The sequence below is a fragment of the Protobothrops mucrosquamatus genome, unplaced genomic scaffold, assembly GCF_001527695.2.
Source record: "Protobothrops mucrosquamatus isolate PMUCROS unplaced genomic scaffold, P.Mucros_1.0 scaffold1308, whole genome shotgun sequence".
Taxonomy (NCBI): Eukaryota; Metazoa; Chordata; class Lepidosauria; order Squamata; family Viperidae; genus Protobothrops; species Protobothrops mucrosquamatus.
The window spans coordinates 36,130-51,998 of NW_015387509.1; the positions used below are offsets into that span (position 1 = coordinate 36,130).

General features: G+C 39.2%; 1 protein-coding gene and 1 non-coding gene across 2 annotated transcripts in view; both read left to right on the forward strand.

The window, feature by feature from the left end:
- Window positions 1-5,772: 5,772 nt before the first annotated feature.
- Window positions 5,773-15,869, forward strand: part of IARS (isoleucyl-tRNA synthetase) — an 85,326-nt gene continuing 75,229 nt past the window's right edge. The window contains exons 1-6 of the mRNA XM_015821335.1: window positions 5,773-5,834; window positions 7,603-7,728; window positions 7,975-8,131; window positions 9,525-9,644; window positions 10,291-10,373; window positions 14,385-14,502. Coding sequence (XP_015676821.1) covers window positions 7,610-7,728; window positions 7,975-8,131; window positions 9,525-9,644; window positions 10,291-10,373; window positions 14,385-14,502 — 597 coding nt within the window. The 5' untranslated portion in view covers window positions 5,773-5,834; window positions 7,603-7,609. The remainder of the gene's footprint in view (window positions 5,835-7,602; window positions 7,729-7,974; window positions 8,132-9,524; window positions 9,645-10,290; window positions 10,374-14,384; window positions 14,503-15,869) is intronic.
- LOC114922913 lies at window positions 6,340-6,473 on the forward strand. Its single transcript, XR_003810523.1, has one exon. It is a non-coding gene; the product is annotated as a small nucleolar RNA SNORA84 (small nucleolar RNA).

Genomic DNA, 15,869 nt, shown 5'->3' on the forward strand with positions numbered 1-15,869 from the left:
ATGAAATCACATCTTCAAATTACAGTTTCCTCTTTCTTTTAGTTTCACAAAGTTTCTTTTTCTTTCACTGCATTTAATAAGCCATGCTGTAACTGCTAGCATGACTTTTTTCATTCCATCTTTCTACTTGATTAGAGAGGTTAGCTTACAACAAATAGTGTCTGTATGCATAGAATAAAAATAGATTTTTAATGGCATAATGACCAACCTTTTTCAAAACTGTCAGGAACTACCCTCCTACATTAGCATGGAATGCTATAATTGCCATGTGTATCTCTATGTTTGGTAACCTACTTTACTCCTTTCTTACTAAGAAGCAAATAGATAACAAATTCAGCCTTTAGAAGACTAAAGAAAAAAATATCTAGTTAAAGTTGAATATTTTTTTCCCTGAAAATATTGCCCTCTGCTGGTTTTTCTTTTTTTTTTTATTTAGAAAAGAATTCCATTGGAAGATTCTCAGTCTTAGGTCTAAGGTCTGAACTAAATAAATGGAAGACTCAGAAGTGGAAAGTTGCATTTTCATTTCAAACGGTTTTGTACAGATTTTTTTTCAATGGTGTCTTGATATTTACTATATATATTATAGGTACTCATGGGGAAATGCAATGAATATAGATCAATTATCAGTGTCATAAAGTCAGGTCAACCCTTAGCAATGATAAAGATAGATTTTCTGTAGGATGATTTGTTCTCAACCTAGTCCCTCAGGTCTTCCAATGGTGCATCTATCACTCCTGTAATCACATCTGTCCACCTTGCTGGTTGTCCTCTTTTTTTTCCTTCTAAATTTCCCAGTATTAGCACCTTGACCAGAAAAAACTAAGGTTTGCATAAGGCATCTGAAGTATGATCATTTGAGCCTGATCATTTGTACCTCAAGTGAGAACTTTGGGATGAATTGTTTGATGATCTGTTTTCTTAGCTAGATTACTCATGTGAATGTTATTTAAACTATTTGGTAAAAATGGCATTACTTCCAGGAGCCAGGAACCCTGGTGGTGCAGTGGTTAGAGTACAGTATTGCAGCAAACTCTGTCCCCATCTTGGAGTTTGATCCTGACAGGGTTCAAGGTTTGACTCAGCCTCCCATCCTTCTGAGGTTGGTAAAATGAGGATCCAAATTGTTGGAGGCAATATATGCTGACATTGTAAACTGCCCAGAGTGCTGTAAAGCATTATGGGATGATACTGTGTTTCTCTGAAAATAAGACCTGATCTTATATATTTTTTTGGATCAAAAGACCCATTAGAGCTTATTTTGGGGGCATGTCTGGAGGGGCTTTCTTCGGTCCCAGCTGCCCCACTTTGCCCCGCAGATTACCTGCCCGGTGGCAGCTGCCTCTTCTCCACCAACTTTTCCATGGCGTGCGCATCTGGCAGGCAGAGAGAGGCGGCAGAGGAGGTTTGTGTCACCCGGTCCTTTGACTGCCCCCGCCTGCTCTCCTCACCGGAAGGCGCATTCCATTGGCACTGCCCTCACTCCCAAGTGTCTGCCCTAAGAAGCCCTGTAAGCCATTGCGGCCGCGGGCAAGCAGATGGTGGGAGGGAGCAGGCAGGCGGCTTCAGTGGGTGTCTGGCAGGTGGAGAAAGGTGGCAGGGAGGCTTGCGCTGCCTGGTCACAGTGCAAGCCACAGAAGAGTTGGTGGAGAAGGAAGAGGCTGCTGCCACCAGGTAGGTGATCTTCAGAGCGAAGCAGGAGTGGCTGGGACCGAAGAAAGCCCATCTACCAGCAGACACGGCTGTTGCGCAGCAGTGATGGAGCCTTTCACTATCACTCCCTCCTGGCTCTGAAGCACTGGAGGGGCACCGAGTAAGGTGACCAAGCCTCCCCTGACCATCCTCCATAGCATGGCAGTCCGGCTCGGGAGTAAAAGGGAAGAGGCAGGTGGGCAGCAGGGTCATTGAATGGGCTGGGGGAGGTCACCGAGCAGGGAGTGGCCTGGCAACGCGGGTCCTGAGGTACTCCCACCTGCCTCGCCTCACCTCGTGGCAGCACTGGTGTGATGTGCTCTCTCCTGCCCCTTTGCGGCAGTCAGCAACCAGATGGTGGGATGGAGTGGGCGGGCTCTTAACTAGGGCTTATTTTGGGGGTAGGATTTATATTAGGCGCATGCCAAAAAATCAGACTAGGGCTTATTTTCTGGGTGGGTCTTATTTTTGGGAAAACACAGTATATAAGCCTAAGTTCTATAACTATTCTGTCTTAATCCCTCCACCAAAGCAGAGTGCACACTGTACTCTTATCAGAAAGACTGGAAATTAACATTTGAAAGGCCTTTTCTGTAACAAAGCAGCTTTCAGCATTTTCCAAAAACTTAAATATATAAATTGTAAGACCACAGCAGGAAACATTTATGTATCTAAATTATATAACTGTGTGCAAAATGTTAAGTTCCTTTATTTATTAATCAGAAAGTGGAGAATGTAGTATATGTCTTCCCCATCTTCTTCTACTAAGCCAGACATGTCAAACACAAGGCCCGGGGGCCGGATGCGGCCCGCAAAGTGGTTTCATGTGGCCCGCGAAGCCATCCTAGAAACAGTGAGGGAACGGTCCCCACTGCCTTGGCCATGGCCCAGGCCGGCCGGGAGCCAATGTATAATTTTGTGGTGGCCATCTATGCTGAAACGCATTCAGTCTTAGCACCACAAGGCCATCTAGAAATAGAGAGGAACCAGCCCCTGCCGCATCAGCCCACCCCCTGGGTGCATGCTGGGGAGGTGTCACCCTTTGTTAGGCATGAAGAAATGGACCATGCCTTGGCGCTTGCCCCGGTCCCACCCCCTTCTGCCAGAGTCCCTCAGTTCTGTCCCACTCCTGCCTAGGCCCCCACAAGCACCCTTGACGTGAACGATGTAGAGCTGGCCATGCCCACCCAGTAGGCCACACCCACTCCATCCACGCCCACCCAGTAGGCCGCACCCTCTGGCCACCCCCGCCAGCCCAGTAGGCCGCACCCACTCTGGCCACACACCCCCACCGCAATGCTGATGCGGCCCTCAATGAAATTGAGGTTGACACCCCTGTACTAAGCAATGTCTTGAAAACTGGTTGAATCAAAAGCATTTATTGCTACAAAAAAGATTGCTATTTTATTCTGTCCATTATCTGTATTTACCTCAAGTGTGTGGATTAAATGAACCACAAGCACAGAAATTGTTTCAGAGTTGCACTCCTCATGATTCAAACTTTCTGTTGCTTGTAGGAGGAAGCCAACAATGATTAAAAACTATGACTGCTTCTTTTATATTCAATGACTGCTTTTGTTTTTATTACATCACTGCTTTTACAGTGCCTTTACATATCTGGCATTTTTAAGTACACTGCTAATTTCTCTTGAGATTACTCTTCTGAGATCTTAGACATGTATTTATTTTTAAATCATTTATAAGGCAAGAAGTGTCCTCTCTTTTTATTGAACCAGTTCTACATATTAAAATAAGCAAAACTTGCATAAGATAATTAAATTTAGCATGGTACAATATTTGGCCTGTGAGGTATAGGAGTTAAGCTTTAGTCTTGAGTGTCATATTAAAGCCATTTTGATTGGGCAGCAATCTGAACTTGAAGGAAGAAAGGGAATATGTAGCACTTGGATACATTCCCATAGCACCTTAAAGAAATTGCATCTTTTTCTGCAGCAGCTTAGGAAAAGCCAAATTTAATATACACTGATATATGCTGATAGGTGTATGTTTGCTCCAAATGCTCCACATCATCATTAAAATGTTAATCATGCCCATCTCCGTTAATCATCCTTTCCCCATTCCTTGAAGAAAAGACAATTTTTTAAATAAAAATGTGGTCTTTTTTACCTCATTGTTTGAATTGTGATGACTGCATTTGAAACAAAAATATTTTTAGAACAGCTAAATATTTTCAAAATATTGCAAATGGAAATAATTCTATGATTTCAAGATTTCCTTGTCCTGAAATGACGAATGGAGAAGATCAGGAAGTGCTGAGATAAATAAGTTATGGCAGGCAAATAATATAGTCAAATGTTAATACTCTACTCTTGAGTGACAGTAGCACATAGCAACTCTTCAGAATACACCCTCTATTGGTAGTTTCATGTATGTGCAAGCACACAGAAAAATGTTCTAATGGTGATAATAGACACATATCCAGTAATGCACAATTTATTTTGAAATCTTTTAGTAAGTCACCTAATTCTGATAAAAGAAATTTTACAATAGTAATGCAGGGAGAGATATAACCTCTGAAGTTTATTTTAGAGCAAAACTAAATACCAACATAAGTCATAGACTGCTTGTTCCAGCAAATAGAAAATGAGATTGATGTAAAGAAATCAGGAAAAGTAGCAAATGTATCTAGCAAAAGCATGGTTTAAAGAGTGACAGATGAATTATAAAAATAAGAAGGCTAGATTTACTTTTTGACAAGGTTCCTACAGTACTTGATGCTGATCTTGTAAATTCTCTACAATATTGTTAACATTCTCAGTCAAGTGTTATATTCCAGGAGAGATTATTTTTTCCTAAACCTCACTACAGTACTTTTAAAAAAGACAAAAACAAATATGAACTTTTATAGTTAGAAGTAAACACTGGCACTAAGTAAAAGAAACACTGAATCATAAAGTAGCTGAACCACATTTTTGTCTGTGTCTTGTGCAAGAGAAGCTTGTTTGGCTACTTGATGATTCAAGATAGTATGCTAACCTAATACTGGGTCAATTGAAACAAACTAGTTAAGAACCCTAGACAAATGTGTGATGCAATGAACTTCTTTACCCAAGTAATCACACTGAAGGAAAGACAAAAATTGCGTTCTTTTCATTTCATCTGATGGTGGTTGAAACAAAACGGTTTTTTTGAATAGCTAAATGTATTGAAAATTGGTACAAAGGAAAATATTGTACAGCCTCCCTGTACAATAATCACTTCCATATGGCAAAGTCCCCCTTAATGTTATTTTCTTTACTAGCTTATGTTTATTGTGGAAATTGGAATAACATTCACTTCTCTAAATACCAATCCAGAAAATGGGTAGTCCTTATGACTTACAATCACAAACGAGCCCAACATTTCTGTTGTTAAGTGAGACATCTGTTAAGTGAATCACTTCAGTTAAGTTAGTAACACGGTTAAGTAAATCTGGTTTCCCCACTGACTTTGCTGGTTAGGTCACAAAAAGGGGGAATCACATGACACTCCAACCGTCATAAATATGAGTCAGTTGCCAAATATCTGAACTTTGATAACGTGACCACGGGGATGCTGCAAGTGTGAAAAATGGTCATAAGTCACTTTTTTCAGTGCCGTTGTAACTTCAGACGGTCACTAAACCAACTGTATTTGGGGATAAATCACAGAATTTAAGACTTGTCACTGGATCACTGGTAATCAGGATGGTGAAATGATGTGACCGAAACCCGAGACCTCTTCTCCCTCCATCTCCTCTCCCCTTTCAGCAAAAAACGCTCCGAATGCCTCCAGGTTCCGCCTGCCGCGTTGCTCGCCGCCTTTAACGCGCCCCCGGCAGACGCGGTTCCGCCGCTTCCTCTTCGGCGCGAACTGGTTTTCCTGGGCGAGGAAAAGGGAAGGAGAAGGAGCCGCCGCATTTGAGCCGTGCGCCGCCGCTTGACGTCCCGTCCCCCTTGGCTGAGAGTTACAGTTGCTGGGGAGACGCGTCCTACCCAATCCGGGGCCGCCTTCTTTGCAGCCTATGGTCGGAGAGATTGGATCAGCCGCCAGGGGAGAGGCGTGGATTCCTTTCTCGACTTCCTGTCATGCTTTCTCTTGCTCTTGGGTTGCATCATTTCTAGCCGGTCGCGGGCTGCAGCTACTGCTGGGCCTAGAGGCAGGTGAGGCGGTTGGTGTCTCTACTGGAGGAGCATTTGGGGAAGCAGACAGGGAGAGGGGGCGGGGAAGGGGAAGGGGAAGTGGGCGGCAGTCTTTGTCTGTTAAGAAGCCCCTTGTCGCGCAAGGTAGATTGAAAACTGCTGATGAGCCGTTGGTGCTACGGGGCGCTGGCCGAGTTTCTAGAAAAAAATCGAACGCTCTCTTCGTACAGTTGAAGAAAAGCTGAAATTTCATTCCTTATTGAGAATCCAATACAGTACGGTAGTGACCTCCTGCTAAATCGACCCCTAAATTCTTTATTCATGCCGATTGGAAATTATGGGAATTAAATTCTGACACATTAGATTGCGGGAAAAGTGGTGCAAGGGGTTAATGGGTAGACCCACACCCAGGAACACCCACACTCATCCGCACCTGCACACAGAATGTCAAATGTTCCACTAAAGTACAAAATGCTTAACTTATTCTGTTGTATTGTATTAGATTAGATTAATATATTTAAAATGTGCCTTGTGGTTACTGAATACTGTTGACTCAGTACAGTGTTTCAGTTGGTAGAAATGGGCCAAAAATAAATACTCTGGCATATGCATGGAGTCTGATATTTTAGCAGCCTCCATAGCCCGGTCATTGTTACATTGCTTTCCTGTTACAGGTGCAGTTCTTTACTGCAGCAAGAACAGTGAATCACTTAGAGCTGTGCCTGTGTGTGTTGGGTTTTTTTTTTTGCTTTTTTTTTTCAGGAAGGGAAAAACACCTTTTCAGTAAGCAACATGAGGATATTTGAGACCAAACCAGTAGATCTAAAAACTATAATGAAGGGATGCTGTGGGAAGAATATCATGTTTGCTTTGGTGTGCAGTGCTAAAGTCATTGCAAATGTGCAATAAAACAGGAAATTTCCATTATTTGTTTGTGATATGTTTGGCATTCAACTTGAACACCTGGCTTATTTGTTTTCTAAGAAGTTGGAATATGAAGTCAGCCTTTGACTTTTGCTACCAATTTCTGGCAAGTTTGAAAGTGACAGGCCTGGAATTCTAGTTTGCATGAAATAATTAAAAAAAATAAGTGCTTAAGATTTCCTGTTTTTATTTAGTATTGAAACATGCAGCTGATGCCTGGACTTGTTCTTGTTATTGGGGGGACATGATGTAGAAGTGGGTGGACTAGCTAATTTTCAGTATGTGCTGTTGGTGTTAAACAGTGACAAATCATATCAGCATCTTAGCAACACATGTGGATGGAGCTCTAGAGGTGCATAGAATCATTAGATGGGCAGATTGTTGCTTATAGGTGTGTCCTACTCACTAGAAAAGCCAAGTTGGAGTGATTATGCAGCATTTATCAATACACTTGTTTATTCATAACTACTGAGTTTGAATGGAATGGTGCATATTTACAATGAATAATGCTGGCTTTGTATTATAGTACATGCAGATAGATTGCCAGCAGAGTCCTTGTAACAGATTCAGTATTGTTGTTTTAAAAAATTTACTCCAGCTTTTTTGCTTATAATATTTAACCAGAACGCTATTACCTGCTAGCTCACTTTGGGAACTGCAGTCCTAAACATTACAGGAGAAAGATAATAAGAAAGAATGAATAGTCAGTAATTAATTCCATATACAGTAGGACTTAACTCTGATTAGACATGTTCTGTGATGCAGCAGTTCGAAATACATTTCTGAATTATTGTAAATTTACTTTACAATAATTGGAGCAATTGGAGATATTTTAACTTTTTAAATATTGCTTTGTTTCGGGTAGGAAGAAGATGATTCAGCAAGTCCCAGAGAACATAAACTTTCCAGAGGAAGAAGAGAAAATACTGCAGCTTTGGAACACACTTAATTGTTTTCAAGAATGTCTCAAACAGTCCAAAAATAGACCTAGGTAAGACAGTACATTCCTAGATTCCCATAACTTTTATAAATAGACCACAGCTAATATCTTTCTTCATAGATATTTTCTTTTGAAGCTTAATATCTGAATTTGTGTGATACAACTCAAATATTTTTTTTTTTGGCTCTCAAATTAGAAACCTAAAAACTTCTTCGAAATAATAATCAAAAAGCTGATTAAACTGTGAAAGATGTCTGCTTCTAAATATGTGCTATGTATTTTTTTTTTGCTTCTTAGGTTTACCTTCTATGATGGTCCACCATTTGCCACAGGGCTTCCACATTATGGCCACATACTTGCAGGAACCATTAAAGACATAGTAACTAGATTTGCTCATCAAAGTGGGTTTCACGTTGACAGAAGATTTGGCTGGGATTGCCATGGTTTGCCTGTGGTATGCTTAACATCTTTGTTTCTATATATTATTCTTTTGGTTATCCATTGTCATCTGATTCAAGCTTTGTAACTACACTGATAGAGATCATTGATCTGACTTGTTTTCCTCACAGAAAGGCTGACTTAATTGCCTTGGTGTCAGTTCAGTCTCTATAAAAATAGCAAAGGCAGTCCTACATACTGGAGCCAGTTCAGTCAGAGTTTGATTCCTCATTCTGATAATAATTTTGTAGGTTGTAAAAAAATAAATCTTTTAAAGGACTACTTTGAAATTTGTTTACAATTGGTGCTTCAATTTGTGTCTCAAAAATAACTTCGGAAGGATCAGCTGCATCCACTGCTTCATAATAGGGCTTTTATGACCTTGTGGACTTCTTGGTGTTCTCTGAGCTTGATTGTTTGCTTGCAGACATTTTGTTACCAGACTGGGTAACATTTTCACTGCTTTTATGACTTTTAATATTCCTTTACATTACTCTCTTACCCCCCCATGCCCAGCCCTTACTATCTGTTCCTGATACTTTACCAACTTTCTGCTTACATTTAGGGGCATCTGTAAGGAATTTAGGGAAAGTTCAGGTGAAGGAATGGGAATCCATTCCGCCCATGATTTGTATTCTGCTTAAGTCTGCTTATTTCAGATAGAATCTGCCCACCTAATGCATAAAGGATATCTGATCAGAGAGTACCCAAAGGCGAGCTCCCTTTGTAGAAGAATTTGGTCTCTTCTCTCATTTTGAAACCCTGTGAATACCTGGCTATTTTGGAAGGCCTCTGAAGATTAGTCTGCGGAATAAGATATTGCATGTTGAATGTTGTAGTGTGGGTTGATGTATCATATTTATAATACTAGGTTGAGTTTATTAATATTACAATTAATATACTGTTTTCGCATTTTATATATTGTTGACTAGAGGCAACTTTAAAAATCAGATTGAAGCAATATAAATATATTTGTTAATGATGTGTAAAATTTAATAATTTAATAATTTAATGATCTAGAAACCGTAAACATGAAAACCCATTGCAGGACATTGTTACAATATGTTTGTTATTACAGTGCAAAGATCACTCTTAAAGGTCTTTGGATTGAAAAATAAAATGTTATTGATTTTGTAGTTATTTCAGCTTTGTCAAACTGCTATGCAGTCTGAACTTAGCTTAGTCTTTTATAAAAGCTATGTGCTAGATGACCTGTGTGCTTGCAGCCTTTTTTTTGTGTGTGCAAAAGATGGTAAAAATATTTTGTTTATACTTAGCAGGTTTTACTGTCTCTCTGACATCTGTCTGTCCGTCCATCCATCCCTATCTATATTAATTCTGTCTGTGTCTGTCTGTCTATCTGAATATTCTGTCTTTCATTCAAGAAATCATGCTTTTCATTTCTTTAGGAGTATGAAATTGACAAAGCACTAGGCATCAAAGGACCAGAAGACGTTGCAAAAATGGGGATCGCAGAATACAATCGCAACTGTCGAGGAATTGTGATGAGGTATTCCCAAGAATGGAGAGTAAGTAAGAAGATTACAGGTTTTTTTTTTCTATTCTTTATCCTAGTTTAGATGTTGATTAGCTGATTCAAAAAGCACAGCTTAAATTGGATGGATTGTTAATGTTGAATAGGAGACTGATTATTTTTGTAGTCCTCCCTGCTTTAAAAAGCTAATCATAAGCTGCTAAATTTTAAACTGCAGGCACGTCTACAGACACACCACACACACACACACACAGGAGAGAGGAGAGAGAAGAGAGAGAGAGAGAGAAACACCAAAAACCTCTGGTTGCATAGAATTATTCAGTTAAAAATCCATGTTCAGTTTCATTGAGTTCTGATTGTTGGGTATTAATTATTATGGCATCAGAATGCTTTTTGTAATAGTTTCAGCAGGACAAGAGCATTGGGCACCATTCTGTTCCTCTCTCAAGAATGATGCTGCAATATAGCATGATTCTGCAACCTCTGCATACCTTGTGGAATTTGCTTTTTAACATTTCAAAACAAAGTTGTTCCTGAAAATATTTTCGTTTTACCACCAAAGAAAATTGGTCTCCCCCCTTTTCTTTAACAGAAACAAACAAACAAAAAGTAATTACGCATACATGCTATGTCCATGCTACGTTGAGCTGTGATGTGTGTTGTATTTAATGTCTTTTCAGACCAGTGTTACAAGACTTGGGCGGTGGATTGATTTTGACAATGATTATAAAACTCTTTATCCAGAATTCATGGAGACTGTCTGGTAAGTATTGTTTAACCTCTTGAACTCTTTATGCTGTATTTATGTGTCTTTTAAAGCCAAATTCCTCCATCAGCCATGTTCTGGGACAGGTTGCTTGATAGCTTCTCCTTTAAGGGGAAGTACAATTAGCAGAAGCAGTCCTGTGAATTCAGATAATTGGGTAGTAGAGAAAGGAGGGGTTATTTTCCCGTATGATTCCTGTTCAAGGAGCACATGGCAGTCATAGTTGCTAGAATTGGATATGTCTAGTTTAATGAAGAGAAGGATGAGGGGAGACATAATAGCAGTGTTCCAATATCTAAGGGGCTGCCATAAAGAAGAGGGAGTCAAGCTATTTTCCAAAGCGCCTGAGGGGAGGACAAGAAGCAACGGATGGAAACTGATCAAGGAGAGAAGCAACCTAGAACTAAGGAGAAACTTCCTGGCAGTTAGAACAATTAACCAGTGGAACAACCTGCCTCCAGAAGCTGTGAATGCTCCAACACTGGAAGTTTTTAAGAAGAGACTGGAGAGCCATTTGTCTGAAATGGTATAGGGTTTCTTGCCTAAGCAAGAAACTAGATGACCTCCAAGGTCCCTAGATGACCTCCAAGATCCCTTCCAACATTATTATTATTATTATTGTTGTTGTTTTAGAGAGCCTTTGCACAACTTTGTGTTGTGTACCATTTGTACCCTTTCCTGGATCATGGGGCCCTACGCTCATTCACTCATGCCCTATTTATCTCTTGTTTGTATTATTGTAATGTGTTCTACATGGGGCTACCCTTGAAGAGTATTTACAAGCTACAATTCATACAGAAAGCAGCGGTGTGAACAGTTTTGGAGGGCCCCTAGAGTAATACCACTGTTACACAAGCTACATTGGCTGCTAGTTTGCTTCCAGGATCTGGGGCTCAGTTGATGTTGCAGCATACCATGGTCACATGTTTGCCATTTGCATCCTCCTTTGCCAGCTTCCTACAAGCAAAGTCAATGGGGAAGCCAAATAGTAACCACATAATATCCTCATTAGTGACCTGTGGTGATCTGCTTAACAACAATAACAGTGATCTCCAAGGTCCCTTCCAACATTATCATCATCATCATCATCATCATCATCATCATCATCATCATCATCATCATCATCATCATCATCATCATCATCATCATTATTATTATTATTATTATTATTATTATTATTATTATTATTATTATTATTATTATTATTATTATTATTACCAGGGGAGCTGGAACGGCTGTCACGAGGCAACATAGTCACATGATATGTTTTATGATTATATTGCTTAGTGTTGGAAATTCCAGTCTCAATTGCTGTAGTTAACTGAGAACTAGAAATTAGAACCAAAGAAGGGCACATATAACACCTCAGCTTCACAAACTGCATTGGGTTTGCTTCTGAGTCCAATTCAAAGTGTTGGTCATTACCTGTAAAGCCCTATATGGCATAGGGCCAGGTTACCTATCGAACCGGCTTTGTCCCATTAGATCAGTCCGACCCACTGGTTCAGGCAGGGAAGGCATGCTTCAGACCCCGTCAGTCAGAGAATTCAGACTGGCAGGTCAAGGAAGACAACTTTTTTTTTGCTGCTGCTCCTGCTTTGTAGAACAAGTTGCCCTCAGATATGAGGAAAGGCCCCAATCTCTTAGCTTTCCGTAAAGGGGTCAAAATCTGGCTGTGTAGCCTTGCCTGGGGGACACAGGGGCCCACACAACCATAGGGCTCTTTGGCCCCGTGAGTTCCCTCTCCCTGCCTGTATTAACAACTCTCTCCTCATCCTGGTTCTTTCCATCTTGCAATTTTATAATGTTGTTTTGCCCTTTTAAATTTTTAATCTTAAATTATTCGATTTTCAGTGTTTTATTGTATTGATTTAATTGTACACCTCCCAGAGCCTCTCTGTGAGGGAGATGGCCGGTTAAGAAATTTAATATATAAACAAACAAATTACTTGTAAATTGAAACAAATAAGAAGGCAATGGCAAACCTCCAAAAATGCTGCCAAGAAAACTGCAGGGGATAGGCACAAATATCTATATCTCATGTGTGTGTGTGTCCGTCTGTCCGTCCCTTTGAGTCTGTGTTGACTCCTACTACCTGCCTGGCCAAGTCTCTTTTTATCAAGATACTGGAAATGGTTTGCCCTTGCTTCATTCCTAGAACAGTGTCTGGCCCAAAGTCACCAAGCTGTCTTGGGCCTAAGATGGGACTAGAGGTCACAGTTTCCTAATTTCTGGTGCTTTAATTGGCTCTCATATCTCTGCCTTCGTCAGAGTTAGGCAAAACTCAGCTTGTTTTTGCAAATATGACTTTATTCTGATATTGTTACAAGTATATACTGTATATTACAAGTGAGTTCAAATGTTAAAATAATTGAAAAAAGTTGGTGTGGAATTTCATATTCTTGTACTTGGAGAAAATTCCACAAGAGGGACTAGTTGATTTAAATTTAGCATAGCAGCTTCCCACTTTTCAGTCTGTGAGTGTCCTATTATATTATGCCTTTATTTTCACTGAAGTAGCCATTTATCCTTTGGAAAAGGGACATAAAATCACCTTCATATTTCATAAATGTATATTGGACTATGTTGATTATATTGTTTTGGAATGGTAATTTACTGCTGCAGAATGTGATTAACAAAATATAAAACAGCTAAGTGTGCTTTTATGGGCAGCATTTTAAATGCAAATAGCATTAAACAGTAGGAGGCTTATCATTATCTGGATTACAACAGGCATGGAAAGGGAATTTAATTTCTCCAGCTATGGTCCTAAGGGGGGAAAAAATCCCAAAGAAAGCACAATTTGAGTTTGGAGGATCTCTATTTTTGGGAGCATTACACCAGGAGAAGAAACAGTTGAATTACCTTTCTATGGTTGGCAGTCATCATCATTATCAGCTCTGTTTATTAAATAAAATATGAATAATAAATGCAAAGAAATATTTAATCTCTTATTAAAAGTGGTTTATGCAGATTCTTTTTGTCATTTTTATGTGTGCCAGCAATAAAAGCCATGTTTCTGGCTTACCCAACATAGTTTTAAACTGGGAGCCTCTTAACAATGTGCTCTGCTGCCTTAAATTTGGCCAGGTTATCTTTACCATTAATTCATTCTAGGCTAGCTACAGAGGGCAGGTGGGAATAGGCTTTTCTACTTAAGAAGAACAAGCCAAAAGAAGAAAAGGTAGCAGAAAACAAATTATAAGGGTGAAATGAAAATTGAGATACGGATGGCAAAGCACCAATTCTGCAAAGGAATGTGATAGGACTTATGGTGAGCTAGGAAAAGTAAATTGAAATAGGCATGGACTTGAGAATACTTCCACTCAAGGCTGTAGAATTAGTTCGGAAGAATGAGGAAAAACTTGTACGGTTGAAAAAACAACGGCACTTTTTCTTAAGATAACAGAACCATCCTAAAAACAAAGTCCTTCCTGACCACAGCAGCAATCATGTCATTGTAAGATGAGAAATGTTGCTGTGACATCTTGTTCATAGTACTCATACTTTCATTTAAGATGATATTTCAAAATTATTAAACCTGTGTTAGATTTATATACTACTTTTTCTTCAGAAATTCCGGGTAGCATACAATAACACACCTTCCCCTCAACTTTTCCCCATAAGAATCTTGTGAAATCATTTGGGCTGAGAGAGGATGGCCTGATCCAAAGTAATCTAGAGAGTTTCCTTGGCTCACCTGGATCCACCTGAACCCGTTATTTCCTCACTTCTAGTCCAATGCCTTCTCTACTACACTACCCTGACTCTTACATACCCAATATTATGATTGTTTTTTCTGGGGCCTGGAAGATACGGCACCGAAGATACCATATAAATACTGATCTGAAAGATGCAGTTTTTAAAGAAAACCTTCACATTAAATCTGTTGAGAAAGAAACTTTTTCTTGGAAGAGATTATGAGTTTGCCTTCTGTACTTTATTATTTCTTTTGAGCTGACAAATTTCTTTCTATTTTTGAATTCTTCAATTATGTTGTTTTTGTAGGTGGGTTTTCAAACAGCTGTATGACAAAGGATTGGTATACCGAGGAGTTAAAGTTATGCCCTTCTCAACTGCATGTAATACACCCCTTTCCAACTTTGAGTCTCACCAGAATTATAAGGTACAGTGCTTTATATACTGAATGGAACAAATATAAGTTTGAAAATATTCAATAGCCTTGTAAGAATGGAAAGTATATTCATTCCTATTTAATAGACTGGTAACAGCATTATTTATATAAGATATTATAATCTTTATTGTCATTTTTTTTTACTGTGGGCACAACGGCACACCTCAAAAATGAAATTTAGTTGCCCTCTCTCAAAGTGAAACACATACATGACACACACCTAAACATACTATATGCAATGTATGTATAGACCCACACCCCTACATATATATAACAAATAAATATTAAATACTGTCCATCTTGAATATATAACAGAAGGAGGAAGCTTGAGAGTTCACAATGTTAATGCTGTACGGAATGAAACTATGGCTGAATCTGGATGTTCTGCTACGGATACCAATATATTATATATTATATTAATGACTGACTGTCATTGTTTGAAAGTACTTCAACATAGCACCTTTAGATATTTGATGTCTAGCTTAAAAGAGCTAGATAAACCATCAGGGCTCTCCCGATGGGTAAGCAGTGCTGAAGAAGAAAATTTCATCAGTTTTATCTTACGTAAGGTGTGGTTTTAGATTCTAAACCAGTGATGGTTGTGTCAATTGTGTCCTCACCTAAAGACTGATTCAAATTATTCCAGCTATTCTTTTAATGCAAAGCCTTTATATTTTCCCATATTCTGAATTTTGGTTTCTTAATAAATTGCTTTTATTTGTTTTGTTCATTATGTTATATCTGTTGGGTTTTTATTGTGATTTTGAGAACCTTTAATTAAGTTAAAAGTATTGATAGCAGTCTTGTGTGTGACAACCATTGTGCCTGACTTTATTTTTTTAAAAAAATTGAATGGGAATACAGGTATGGCGTATTCAAACCAAAATGCCAATGTTTAGCTGCACCTTTATTTAAAACAATGCCTCAGGGTGCCTTATGGGCCCCAGAGGCCTTATTAGAGAGCATTATTAAAGTGCTGCAATCCAGTCATTTGTTTAGAAGTATGCCTATTCATTTATGAAGAAATAAAGATAAAATGTAAGGTGAACAGAAAGCGTATAACAAGCTAAACCGGGTGCTAGAAAACATGTTTTACAACTGTGGTTGTGAGAAGCTGCCTGTCGTGACAGCCATTTTGTGAATTTGAACTGTCCACTCATGGTAGATCTGCCTTTCTTCAGATGGAAGTTGTCTGCAAATATTCATAACATGCATATCTGGAACTTCAAGGACTGATTGTAAGCGCTACTTGTTCAGTTCTGTCATAACTTCAAATAGTCATTGAACAAGTGGTCAGTAAGCAAGGATTGCTGTATACCGATCAAAGTTTGTTTAATATAAGATTTCCTTTGAACTGA